Source organism: Dendrobates tinctorius, unplaced genomic scaffold (assembly GCF_039654945.1).
Source record: "Dendrobates tinctorius isolate UK_male_01 unplaced genomic scaffold, ASM3965494v1 ptg000257l, whole genome shotgun sequence".
NCBI classification, from domain to species: domain Eukaryota; kingdom Metazoa; phylum Chordata; class Amphibia; order Anura; family Dendrobatidae; genus Dendrobates; species Dendrobates tinctorius.
This window is the reverse complement of record NW_027361924.1, coordinates 123416-138063: the sequence shown is the minus strand read 5'-3', so window position 1 is coordinate 138063 and position 14648 is coordinate 123416. Positions and strand designations below refer to the sequence as shown.

Below are 14648 nucleotides of genomic sequence, written 5' to 3'. Positions count from 1 at the left end.
AATTTGGGTGAATGCATTCTTAAAGGGATATTCCCATCTCCAACATCCTATACCAATATTTAGCAGGTGCAATAGTAATATTAGCAAATACCTTCAATTAGGTCGGGATCACACATGCGAGAAACCCGGACGAGTCTCGTATCTTAATACCCGGCACTGCCACCAGCACTCGGGAGCGGAGCAGGCGGTTGCATGTATTTCTATGAGACAACATGCTCCAATCGGAGGTCTGGCGGCAGTGCCGGGTATTAAGATGCGAGACTCGTCCGAGTTTCTCGCATGTGTGATCCCGGCCTTAGAAATGTTGTATAGTTCTTCTGATTAGCTATGTCGCCTACCCCATGTGCAGGGCATTGCAGTAGCTTAGGTATCCATGGTTATGACCGCTCATTTAGTGTTAGTTTTTAGTGGTCATAACCATGGATACCTAAGCTACTACAATGCCCTGCACATGGGGTAGGCGACATAGCTAATCAGAAGAACTATACTATATTTGTAATTGGAAGTTTTGTTAATATTATTACACTTACAAGATATTGTTATCTGCTCCAAGTGAATGTACACAGTGTACGGAAAAAGAACAGCACAAATCTGTAGACTAGTGGCCATTCTCAGGTACTTTAACCCAGCTCCTATTTAAAGAGGTCCCTTTTGGGACTTTTTTTATCACTTAAACAAACGCGTTTGGGTCTGAAAATTATTTTTGCAATTGGGTTTCATTTAAAATTTGGCACTTTTTGCTTTCTATAGCTTTTGTGTTGCAGAGTGTATTGCCGACTGCAGAATGAGTTCACTGAGATTCTTTCAGTAAGCCCATTAACATACCCTGACGGGCAATTTGTAACTCTTATCTTCTGTCTTTTCCTTTCGGCTGATTTATAACCATAGACCACATCAAAGTTAAATGTGCAACAAAACAAAGAGCCTGTAGAAGCAAAAACGGTGCACAACTAATTTTTAGCCCCAGTATACATGCATGTAAGTTAAAAAAATAAATTAAATAAATAAAAAAAAAACCTCTTTAAAGGAACACTCCAGCCAAAAAATATTTAAACCTACTGTCATGGATTACCTCTTTAGTGCCCCCTTGTGCCTTGCAAGAGGTATAACAGAGTATCTTGTGTGTTTAAAGTGCACTTTTAAATTTTGGAAATATTCCTTCAAGGGGAATCAAATATATAAATGACCTATCCTTAAAATAGGTCCTGAAGATCAAATCAGAGGGGCACGATGTCTTGTGGACTCCTAAATTACTGCAGCTCAGCTCCATTGAAATGAATGGGACTGAGCTGCAATACCCCACACAACCTGTGGACAAAGGTGGCACTGTTTTTAGAGGAAAGGAGCCATATTTTTCTAATCCTGGACCTATTACTTTTTTTTTTAAATCAGATAATTTTTTTATTAACAAGATTCAAAGTGACATTGCACACAATTGTGCCCAAAAAAGGAGCATAGACATATTTACAAACATTATAAAACCAATCCCCCATTTCCCTCCCTCCACCCCCCTCCCTTAAATCCTCAATAGCCAATAATGAGACATTAGCATCCATTGCTTATACGTGTAAACAGCATCCCTCCGGAATCAGTTTCTCTCCACCCATGGTTTCCAAAGTGATTCAAAAGATTTCACACTTTTCCTTTTCTTATAAATATCCTTTTCCATTTTAACAACTACATCAGACTGTCTATAAAATTCCCGCAGAGTCGGCGGCTCTCCACTCAACCAATGTCTGGCAATCTGGACCTATTACTTTAGTGCGGTTTCACCGGCAGTTCTGGGTTGTACAATGCGATCTCGCAGATGATGACAGATATCTTTTTTTTTTAGTTACAGAAGCCATTAACTGGCAGCACAAAAGAGACACAATTTAGCAGGATTTTTTTTTCCCTGTCACATTAATTAAAAAAAGTGTTTATATCATCCCATCCCTCCTGTGTCTTTCTCTACGCTGATTTATTCCGACTCCTGCAGCCGGTGGTAATTGTATGTTTGCTGAGACCCTGACCAATCTAGTTAAAAAAAATTCAAAATATAATTGGATTTTGTCTGCATTTTCTGTGTTACTTTTCCGTGTAGCGGTAGTTTTTATCGGTACCATTTTAGGGTACATCCGACGGTTAGATCACTTTTTGTAGGATCTTTTGGGGGAGAGAACTATTAGTTGTAGTGTTTACATTTTTTTTCTTTTACACCTTTCACCCCATGGGTTAAATAATTTTATATTTTCATAGGTTGGATGCTAACGGCATCATAAAAAAATTTGGTTAAAAAATGCTCCTTTTAGAAGCAACATCCCACTGCTATTTCCGCCCCCTTAATACCTCACAAATTTGTAATCGGATGCTTGGCTCCAATTGAAATAATTGAGCATCCAGGATTAGACACAAGCATCCTTCTGGAAGCTCCTGTTTCCAAGAGGTTTTGGTCGGATATATTCCAAATCATTCGGGATTTCATGAGGCTTCCCCTCTATCCAAGATCCCGCCAAACGCTCCAGCAATGCACTCTAATGTGGCTATAAGGGATGCAGAGGTAGCGGTCACATCCCACCCTGGTACCTGAGAAGGTCCTAGTGCTTGAGGAAGCCCTGGTGTCTGAGAGAGTCCTGGTACCGGAGGGAGCCATGGTGCCAGAGGGAACCCTGGTGCTTGAGGAAGCCCTGATTCCTGAGAAAGCCCTGGTACCTATGGGAGCCCTGGTAACTGAGGGAACCCTGGTGCCTGAGGGAGCCTTGGTTCCTGGGGAAGCCCTGGTACCTGAGAGAGACCCGTTGCTTGAGGAAGCCCTGGTGCCTGAGGGAGTCTTGGTGCCAGAGGTAGCCATGGTGCCAGAGGGAGCCCTGGTTCATGAGGGAGCTCTGGTGCCTGAGAAAGCCCTGTTGCTTGAGGATGCCCTAGTGTATGAGGGAGCCCTGGTGCCTAATGGAGCCTTGGTGCTTGAGGAAGCCCTAATCCCTGATGAAGCCCTTGTGCCTGAGGGAGCCCTGGTGCTTGAGGAACCCCGATGCTTGAGGAGGCCCTGGTGTCTGAGGGAGTCCTGGTACTTGAGGGAGCCCTGGTGCCTGAGGAAGCCCTGGTGTCTGAGGGAGTCCTGGTACTTGAGGGAGCCCTGGTGCCTGAGGAAGCCCTGGTTCCTGAAAAAGCAATTATGCCTGAGGGAGCCCTGGTGCCTGAGGAAGTCCTGATGCTATATAAGAAGGCACCGGTATTATAAATGGAAGATTGAAAGTTGAGAGGTCTGTTGCACATTTTACATTGGGACACAAGAGTTTTAAAGGGGTTGACCGGTATTAAAAACAAATAAAAACTAAAATCAAAATAAAAAAAAGTAATACAAAAAATAAAATTACTGTCATTTTAGTGGCCCCTTCCAGTCTTACGGCAGCGATCAAGCATAATATATCCATGTGAGGGCTGCAGCCAATCAGTGGTCTCTGTGCATGTACAGGGCTAGGACGCTGAGGCCAGTGGACATACCACAAAGTAAATATAGCCTAGCGGGCACCAACTGAGCGGTGACAACAAATAATTGTAGCTAAAATAAAAACATGTCTTCGATGCCAATAGAAACCAATCACAGTCCAGCTTTCATTTTCCCAAAGCTGTTTTGATAATGAAAGCTGAGCTCTGATTGGTTGCTACGGGCAACACAGACAGATTTTTCTTTTAAAATAATTTTTAATAAATGAGGCCTACTGCAATTATCAAAATCCTGGACCGCCCCTATAATTTACACCGCTAATGTGAATTCAAACTGTGCAATGCTTAGTTTTTTTCCTGAGGAGGCGCTGCAGGATAATTCAACACTTGCTCCTTAGTTATTCTTAACCCCTCACGTTTTTGCTCCCCTTCTTCCCAGAGCCATAACTTTTTTATATTTCCGTCATTATGGCCGTGTGACAGCTTGTTTTGTGCGGGACGAGTTGTACTTTGGAATGACACCATTTTCCGAGACCTGTATTACAGGATATAATATCCAATTACAGGATATTCCTTACCCATGATGTTCAGTATGTTGTATGCAATGGTGGTCGGCGTCATCATCCCCTGCGTTGTTTCGTTCTGTAAGATGGACATCATGGCTTCCAGCTTGCTGAGTGTTTCCCGCTGACAAGACGCACAGGCCAACTCCTTGCTGGCCACCTGAAGGCAAAGGAAGTAGTAATGGATATGTCCAGTATACGCGCCTAAAGTCTTCCCATTCTTCTTTGGTGTGAACAAAGACTAAATCAAAGCCCTTTGACATGATGCAGAGATTGCTGATTTGATGAAACACTAACGAAGCTGCCAGCATTTCAGTATACGGAGGTCTCTGGGCAGTGCCAAAGGGAATGGATCTGTCTACAGAGCCCATTCAAGACATTTCTTCTAGTGGTCCGAAATCACAGCCTCCACCAATGTGATGGCTGCCGTGTCAATGCCAGCGCTACTTACCGTACATTGTGCGAGGGCTGCCGCAATCTGCCGTATGTCATCCACCGTGTTCACTTTCAGAGAGATGAGGGCATCCGTTATCTTCTTGCGCACAATCCCCAGTTTCAGCTCACTTGCCCCTTCAAGTTTGCTCATGACTTGCTCATACTAATAGGAACAAAAAAGGACCCACATGAACATTTAGAGGGGATGTCCAGAAATGAATTCTGAGCTCATGAAAGGGTCTCAGTTTTTAGTAGATTGCAGTTACAAAGAACGTTTCTCACTTTAGAGGACCCAGCGTATACAGTACCTTGTATCACTTGGACGGCTCACTGATTTCAATTGGAATCATGTAATGCTTCATTTTCCCTGCGGAGGCGCTGTAGGGAAATGAAGCACTTGATGTCCAACTTTCCTTACATCTTGAATAGCAATACTCAGCTATACCCAGTATACAGGGTATCACGCAATACCCATTTCAGATGCGTGATGTACATTTACATCACACACCGGGTGCAGATGTATGGAGTCAGCAATACAACTGGCCTCTAACCGAACGGATTGAAGCTAGCTGCGATCATTGCCTTTAACTCCTTAAATGCTGCAGTCAATTTCTGGCAATGGAATTTAAAATTCGCAATCCAGGTGGCCAATGGGCTTGTGACCTGCTGCCATCTTGGTACACCTATGAAGCCCAGCCACAGGACAGGCTTCATATCAGACCATTGTTTGTAATAAATGCTGCAATATATAGAGGTGAGTAAACGATTACAATTTCAAGTTCCCTAAAAGGACTAAAAGATGAAAAATAGAAAAGCAACTAAGTTTTTAAGAAATATTAAAATAATACAAGTTTTAATCACTTTTTTCCCCAATTAAAAAAAAAAAAAAAGTATTTATTTGGAATTGCCATGTCCGTAAAAGTCTGATCTATAAAGATATAAAAATTAATTATAGTAAACGTCGTATAGAGAGAAAAAATGATTGGAACGTTTCTGGTTGTCGCCGCTCTCTAAGAAAATGCAATGAAAAGCCATTAAAATGCTGCACGTACCCAAAAAGTTTTAAAGAAAAATACAGCTCGCCCCGCAGAGAACAAGTCACCATTGACGGGAGGAGGCTAAAAAGTTACAGATCTCAGAAAATGATGACTTTTTATTACGTTTTTCATTTTTTTCATTACATATACAAAAAAACAAATGTGCAAGTTTTGGTACGTCCGTAATAGTACTGACAGGGAGAATGTTATTTTTACAGCACAACGACTGCCATAAAAACAAAACACAGTGGTTGAATTGTGTTTATTTTTTTCACCATTCCACGGCACTTAACGTAAAAAATGAAATGGGGTTAAAGTCGTATGGGTGGAATCCAGCAGATGAGATGCCGCAGTATCGAAGACTATGGGGAACCAACCAGAAATTCCAGTAATCTGGAAACAATTTGGCTGCATCACATACAGATTGGTATGTTCATGGTTAATTATTTACCTCATTCAGAACAGTAATGAGAGCCAAGGCGTACTCGGCGACATGCTGGGGGTCTCCCTGTTTCAATAAACCCTGCAAGCGAGACTCTGTCAGGTTCTGTAACCAGTCTGCCAGGCTATGAAATCCATCTGGGAGGACTGGCATCAAAATTTCCATGGTTCTATACCGGATAGAGACGAAAGGAAATATTACATAGCGGGGTCAGTCTATCTTACCGCCATGACGGTTGTATGCTGAATCCACTTACTGGTTCAGGGCCATTGCTGTTGCCCCCTGCTGATCCTGCACCAGTATAGACACTTCCACCGTAAATTTTGACTCCTGGTAGCCAACGGGCAGGAAGGTGATGTGTTCTGACCGGCTGCCCTTATATACCCAGAAGTCGTCGCAGTGACCACCACGGCAGCGCTTAGCCCTCAGGATGAATACCAAAGACACCTCGTCTTCTGTATCTCTCCACCCTACAAAGATGATAAAGATTATATAAGGGGAGATGGTTGTAGAGCAGGACATCCAAATCCTCGGGGCATAGAAGGTACTGACCTGTACAATCAAAGTGAACTGGGTCCGTCAAGGAATGTATGGTTCCATTAGGGAAGATTCTGCAGGTTCCTCCAGAGGGTGGACTATTGGGGAGCAGATCTATGGAAGCGAAGCCCTCTTCTTTCATGCTGGGATCACTGACATTAAGGGTGAACTTGTACCCCTCTCCATCCTTTAACACCCCCTGTCTGAGAACCAGATTAAGCTCTCGGTCTCCTGTGGTTGTGGTGCTGCCATTGAGGACCAAGGTCTTGTTGCTGAAGCTCTGAGCTGTCCATCTCTGCCAGGACAGACAAGGAACGTAACACCAAATATGCGCCATATATCACACCTAGGATCATTATATCAGACTTCTGAGAAGCAGAGAGTACATCTTACCCCAGACCACGCTTCATCCTGACAGTTAGTGCAGGATCCTTCCAGGTAAACATAGGAGCTAGCGCTTACTTCATACACAGACTGCGCCTTGCAGGACACACACTTCAGAGACACGATGGGAACACTGCCTTTTTTAATTAATACCTGCAAGTAAAAATGTCTAAATATCTCTCTATTATATAACTACTATAATATTGCCCCTATGTACAAGAATATAACTGCTATAATACTGCCCCCTATGTACAAGAATATAACTACTATAATACTGCTCCTATATACAAGAATATAACTACTATAATACTGCCCCTATGTACAAGAATATAACTACTATAATACTGCCCCCTATGTATAATAAAACTACCATAATACTGCCCCTATGTACAAGAATATAACTACTATAATACTGCCCCTATGTACAAGAATATAACTACTATAATACTGCCCCTATGTACAAGAATATAACTACTATAATACTACCCCCTATGTATAATAAAACTACCATAATACTGCCCCTATGTACAAGAATATAACTACTATAATACTGCCCCTATGTACAAGAATATAACTACTATAATACTGCCCCCTATGTACAAGAATATAACTACTATAATACTGCTCCTATATACAAGAATATAACTACTATAATACTGCCCCCTATGGACAAGAAAAAAACTACTATAATACTGCCCCTATGTACAAGAATATAACTACTATAATACTGCCCCTATGTACAAGAATATAACTACTATAATACTGCCCCTATGTACAAGAATATAACTACTATAATACTGCCCCTATGTACAAGAATATAACTACTATAATACTACCCCCTATGTATAATAAAACTACCATAATACTGCCCCTATGTACAAAAATATAACTACTATAATACTGCCCCTATGTACAAGACTATAACTACTATAATACCACCCCCTATGTATAATAAAACTACCATAATACCGCCCCTATGTACAAGAATATAACTGCTATAATACTGCCCCCATGTACAAGAATATAACTACTATAATACTGCTCCTATATACAAGAATATAACTACTATAATACTGCCCCTATGTACAAGAATATAACTACTATAATACTGCCCCCTATGTACAAGAATATAACTACTATAACACTGCTCCTATATACAAGAATATAACTACTATAATACTGCCCCTATGTACAAGAAAAAAACTACTATAATACTGCCCCTATGTACAAGAATATAATTACTATAATACTGCCCCTATGTACAAGAATATAACTACGATAATACTGCCCCTATGTACAAGAATATAACTACTATAATACTACCCCTATGTATAATAAAACTACCATAATACTGCCCCTATGTACAAGAATATAACTACTATAATACTGCCCCTATGTACAAGAATATAACTACTATAATACTGCCCCTATGTACAAGAATATAACTACTATAATACTACCCCCTATGTATAATAAAACTACCATAATACTGCCCCTATGTACAAGAATATAACTACTATAATACTACCCCCTATGTATAATAAAACTACCATAATACTGCCCCTATGTACAAGAATATAACTACTATAATACTGCCCCTATGTACAAGAATATAACTACTATAATACTGCCCCTATGTACAAGAATATAACTACTATAATACTACCCCCTATGTATAATAAAACTACCATAATACTGCCCCTATGTACAAGAATATAACTACAATAATACTGCCCCTATATACAAGAATATAACTACTATAATACTGCCCCCTATGTACAAGAGTATAACTACTATAATACTGCCCCCTATGTACAAGAATATAACTACTATAATACTGCTCCTACATACAAGAATATAACTACTATAATACTGCCCCTATGTACAAGAATATAACTACTATAATACTGCTCCTATATACAAGAATATAACTACTATAATACTGCTCCTATATACAAGAATATAACTACTATAATACTGCCCCATATGTACAAGAATATAACTACTATAAAACTGCTCCTATGTACAAGAATATAACTACTATAATACTGCCCCTATATACAATATAACTACTATAATACTGTCCCCTATGTACAAGAATATAACTACTATAATACTGCCCCTATGTCCAAGAATATAACTACTACAATACTGCCCCTATGTACAGGGATATAACTACTATAATAATGACCCTATGTATACGAATATAACTACTATAATACTGCCCCTATGTACAAGAATATAACTACTATAATACTGCCCCTATGTACAAGAATATAACTACTATAATACTGCCCCTATGTACAAGAATACAACTACTATACTACTTCCCACTATTTACAGGAATATAAATCCTATAATACTGCCACTATGTACAAGAATATAACTACTATAATACTGCCCCTATGTACAAGAATATAATTACTATAATACTGCCCCTATGTACAGGAATATAATTACTATAATACTGCTTTGTCTCACGGAACAAAAAACACTTTTCTCAGTCTCATTAGTCACTTACTGTTTGGTTGGTGGACTCAGGATGTCTTCCGGGTTTACTGACAGTCAGAAAAAATGTGTACTCCATATCTGGTTCCAGCTTTGACTTGTGTATGAACATTTGACCAAATTCTGAAGTGACTTCTGAATTACAAGTTGCACTTTCTAAATTCTAAAACGGGGAAAATAGCTATTATAAGAGAAAAACATGTCAAGATAATTTTTGATTCTATGAGCACCAAAGCAGAAAGTACTTTGTAGGGGCAGGGAAGATCTGCGGCTGTGCAGTCCTTGCAACGTACAAGAATATAACTACTATAATACTGCTCCCTATGTACAAGAATATAACTACTATAATACTGCTCCTATGTACAAGAATATAACTACTATAATACTGTCCCTATGTACAAGAATATGACTACTATAATACTGCCCCCTATGTACAAGAATAACAGGATTTTTGGGTTGCTTACCGTAAAATCTGTTTCTCGGAGCCTTCATTGGGGGACACAGAGACCATGGGTGTATGCTGCTGCCACTAGGAGGCTGACACTATGCACAAAAAAAGGTTAGCTCCTCCTCCGCAGTGTACACCCCACCGACCGGCAGGGAATTCCTCAGTTAGTGAGAAAGCAGTAGGAGAAGTAACAGACTAGATTGAGAACAGAACAAACAACTCAACTGTAACCAATCAACCAAAGTAAGAACAGGAGTTGTAGAACATGGGAGGGTGCTGTGTCCCCCAATGAAGGCTCCAAGAAACAGATTTTACGGTAAGCAACCCAATAATCCTGTTTTCTCGTTCGCCTTATTGGGGGACACAGAGACCATGGGACGTCCCAAAGCAGTCCCTGGGGTGGGAAACAAACTTCCATCAGGCCAGTGGACTCACCACCGCTGCCTGCAGGATCCTTCTACCTAGGCTGGCGTCCGCCGAAGCGTAGGTGTGGACCTTGTAGAATTTCACAAACGTGTGAACCGAAGACCAGGTTGCAGCTTTGCAAAGCTGCAGCGCGGAGGCTCTGTGGCGTACCGCCCAGGAAGCACCCACTGCCCAGGTAGAGTGCGCTCTGATCCCCGGAGGGGCCACTCGATGCTTAACCCAGTAGGCCTCCAAAATTGCCGATCTGATCCAGCGAGCAATAGTAGCTTTGGAAGCCGGGTGACCTTTCCGCGCCCCATCTGGAATGACGAAAAGAGAGTCCGTCTTTCGCAAGGAAGACGTCCTAGACAGATAGACTCTCATCGCCCTGACCAGATCCAGCTTGTTCAGGGACCGCTCCCGAGGGTGAGATGGACTCGGACAGAAGGACGGCAGAACAATATCCTCATTGAGGTGAAAGGAGGACACCACCTTCGGAAGAAAAGAGGGCGGAGGCCGCAGAACTACCTTGTCCTGGTGAAGTACCAGGAAAAGAGAGCGGCAGGAAAGAGCCGCCAATTCCGACACGCGCCGGATGGAGGTGATGGCCACCAGAAAGGCTACCTTCCAGGAGAGAAGGGAAAGGGAGACTTCTCTGAGAGGTTCAAAGGGAGAACCTTGCAGAACCTCAAGAACCAAATTAAGATCCCATGGATCCACGGGCGCTCGATACGGAGGAGCCGTGTGAGCCACGCCCTGAAGAAAGGTTTTGACCTGAGGGCGGGAGGCCAAAGTCTTCTGAAATAAAATGGACAGCGCCGAAACTTGACCCTTCAAGGAACTGAGAGCAAGCCCCGCATCCAGCCCTGCCTGAAGAAACGCCAGAACTGAAGGGAGCGAAAAGCACAAAGGCGCGATGTTATTGGCCTCACACCAAGTGAAATAGGCCTTCCAAGTACGGTAGTAAATTTTGGAAGATGATGGCTTCCTGGCTCGGATCATGGTATGAATTACTCGACCGGAGAATCCTGCTCGTTTCAAAACCTCGGTCTCAACAGCCACGCCGTTAAATTGAGTGGCCGAGAATTGGGGTGGCAAATCGGACCTTGAGACAGCAGATCTGCCCTGTCTGGAAGCTTCCAGGGGGCGTCCGCGAGAAGGTTGACAATGTCCGCGAACCAAGACCTTCTGGGCCAATTCGGGGCGATGAGAATGACTGGAATTCCTTCTGCTTTGATCTTCAGCAGCATGGGAAGAAGAGGCATGGGAGGAAACAGGTAGGGGAGCTCGAACTGTGACCAAGGAATGGCCAGAGCGTCGGCACCCACTACGAGAGGATCTCGAGCTCTGGATACAAACTGTGGGACCTTCCTGTTGAGGCGAGAAGCTAGCAGATCTACGTCCGGGGTTCCCCAACGACTGCAGAGCTGAAGAAATACCTCCGGATGTAGGGACCACTCTCCTGCCGCGAGACCCTCGCGGCTGAGAAAGTCGGCGGCCCAGTTGTCTACGCCGAGAATGTGTACCGCGGAGATTGTCGGTACCGAAATCTCTGCCCACTGAAGGATCTTGGACACTTCTGCCAGGGCTGAGACACTCCGTGTCCCTCCTTGGCGGTTGACATATGCCACTGCTGTGGCATTGTCTGTCTGAATCCGGACAGGCAGGCCCCTGAGGAGCCTTTCCCAGTGGACGAGAGCCAGATGGATCGCTCGTATCTCTAGTACGTTGATCGGCAGAGCAGATTCTTGAGTCGACCAACGACCCTGAACAGTGTGATTGCGGAACACTGCACCCCAGCCGAGGAGGCTGGCGTCTGTTGTTACAATCTGCCAGTGAACAGGAAGAAAAGACCGCCCAAGAGGATGAGAGGAGACGTCAACCACCAGTTGAGTGACCGCTTGATCCGGCATGAAAGACGAACAGGGCGATCCAAGGACAGAGCCGACCTGTTCCACCTCGACAGAATGGCGTGTTGGAGAGGTCTGGCATGAAATTAGGCAAAGGGAACTGCCTCTATTGCCGCCACCATCTTTCCCAGGACCCTCATAGCTGTTCGGAGGGACGGAAATCGTGTGGTCTGCAGCGATCGTACAGCCTGCTGCAGGGAGAGAATCTTCTCTTGTGGGAGAAAGACCCTTGACCGACGAGTGTCGAACAGTAGGCCCAGAAACACAAGACGTTGAGTAGGGACCAGACCGGACTTTTTCCTGTTGACGATCCACCCGAAATCGGAAAGAGTGTCCAGGACGATCGTCTAACTTAGGCGTGCCTGTTGGAAAGAGGGAGCTTTGATCAGAATATCGTCGAGGTACGGAAAAAGAACGAGACCTCTGATCCTCAACAAGGCCATCAACGCAGCCATGATCTTCGTGAAGACTCTGGGAGCGGTGGCGAGACCGAAGGGCAGCGCGACGAACTGGTAATGTTCCTGGCGAACCGCAAAACGCAGGAACTTCTGATGTCCGGAGAATATGGGAACATGTAGATAGGCATCTTGGATGTCTATTGAACACATGAATTCCTGCTCCTCCATGGAAGCGATTACCGAGCGAACCGACTCCATCCGGAAGTGGCGAAGACGGACTCTCTTGTTGAGCAGCTTGAGATCCAAGATGGGTCGGACCGCCCCGTCTTTTCTTGGCACGACAAACAGGTTAGAATAAAACCCTGTAAACTGCTCCGATTCTGGAACGGGCACAATCACCCCGGAACTGAGGAGAGAGTCGATGGCCGTAAAGAACCCCGGGATCAAAGCTGAATCTTTTGGAGGACGGGATTCGAAGAAACGATCCCGTGGAAGAGAGACGAACTCTATCTTGAATCCTGACGATACAACCTCCCTGACCCAAGCGTCCTCTACTGAGGCCAGCCAGACGTCCTTGAAGAACAGGAGTCGAACTCCCAATTGGAAGGGACCCTGGGGAGTCCGAGGATAGTCATGCTGATGTGGGCCGTCCAGATCCGGATCTGGATGGTCTGCCCTGCGAAGAGTGGGAGTGCCAGGAGGGAGTGGGTCTGAAGGAAACTTTCTTCCTATCTTGGCGTGCCTGCGGTCTTTGTTGGTTGGAGGAGGTCTCCGCCGTATTGAAACGGCGGTAAGCCCGAAAGGGTCGAAACTGACGCCTCAGTGGGGGTCTGCGAGGCTTGGACTGAGGCAGGAGAGAACTCGTGCCTCCGGTGGCGTCCTTAATAATTTGGTCCAATTGGGATCCAAAGAGGCGCCCTCCCTGAAAAGGCAGATTAGTAAGCGACTTTTTAGAAGACAGGTCCGCCTGCCAGGCCTTGAGCCAAATTGTACGTCGGATTGCCACAACGTTACTTGACGCCTGAACTGCGCAGGATGCGGCATCCAAAGAAGCAGAAAGCAGATAATCCCCCGCATGGGAAATCTGAGAGGCAAGATCGACCAATCGATCTGGTTGTGCTTTCTCTAGGATGCCCTGACGAAGATCCTCTGCCCAAGTGGCTATGGCTTTTGCTGCCCAAGATGAAGCAAAAATTGGGCATACCGCCGTCGAAGCCGCTTCGAAGGCAGACTTCGCAAGGGATTCTATGATCCTATCATTAGAATCCTTTAGAGACGCCACGCCTGAAAGCGGGAGAACCGTGTTATTAGAAAGCCTGGACACGGGCGGATCGACCGAGGGAGAGGCGGACCAGTTGTCTGTGAGCTCTTTAGCAAACGGGTACAGAACGCCGAGACGCTTCCCTCGTTGAAGGCGTCTGGTCGGATCCCCTCTTTCCCTGGTAAAAATCTTTCCAAACTCGGAATGTAAAGGGAATACCCTGGAGGGTGTTTCCTCCCGTCTGAACGAAACCTCCTGATCTGAGGATTTCGCATGGGGGTCAGCAATGTCAAAGGTCTGATGGATTGCTGCAATGAGGTTCTGCACAGTAACCCTCATGTTCGCATCCTGGTCCGAATCCAGCTCTAAGATCCCCTCAGATGACCTGTCCGAGAGTGCTTCACCTGACTCGGGAGAGGAGGCCCGGGAGGGAGGCTGCCGAGAAGGACTATGTGGTGACATGGGGCGAGGAGAGGATTCCGGCTGGAGATCCTGCCTGGGTCTTTTGCGACTAACGCTGGCCGACTCAGATGGAACCTCTTGAGGCCTGCTGGACCCTGTAGAGTTGTCCAGGGGCAACTTATCCAGGACGGCTACTAGGGACTGAGACACCCTGGTGAGGTCTGCCACTGACTGTGATAGAGACGAGGCCCAGCCAGGCATGGGGGGTTCACTCTCGCCTGGGGCCCTAGATGGCTCCTGGGCGGCATCTGGTTGAATAGGATTGCTACAATCCAGGCAGAGGGAAGTGGACTGACCTGAGGGAAGTTTGCGATTGCAAGAAGAGCATGCAAAGAACTTGACAAGAGTGCAGGGGGGAGCCGCAGGGCGGTTACGGTCAGATTTAGAGTTAGACATAGTGAAACCTGAGGTAGTGCCGGAAGGTTGGGGGAC

At 44.8% G+C, this 14648-nt stretch overlaps 1 protein-coding gene across 1 annotated transcript in view; it reads right to left on the bottom strand.

Annotated features, from left to right (window-relative positions):
• PKD1 (polycystin 1, transient receptor potential channel interacting) overlaps positions 1–14648 on the bottom strand; it is a 116895-nt gene that overhangs the window by 19191 nt on the left and 83056 nt on the right. Inside the window, exons 15-21 of the mRNA XM_073558394.1 lie at positions 9346–9495; positions 6834–6977; positions 6456–6735; positions 6160–6373; positions 5913–6072; positions 4441–4587; positions 4005–4149 (exon numbers count right to left, since the gene is read on the bottom strand). Coding sequence (XP_073414495.1) covers positions 4005–4149; positions 4441–4587; positions 5913–6072; positions 6160–6373; positions 6456–6735; positions 6834–6977; positions 9346–9495 — 1240 coding nt within the window. The remainder of the gene's footprint in view (positions 1–4004; positions 4150–4440; positions 4588–5912; positions 6073–6159; positions 6374–6455; positions 6736–6833; positions 6978–9345; positions 9496–14648) is intronic.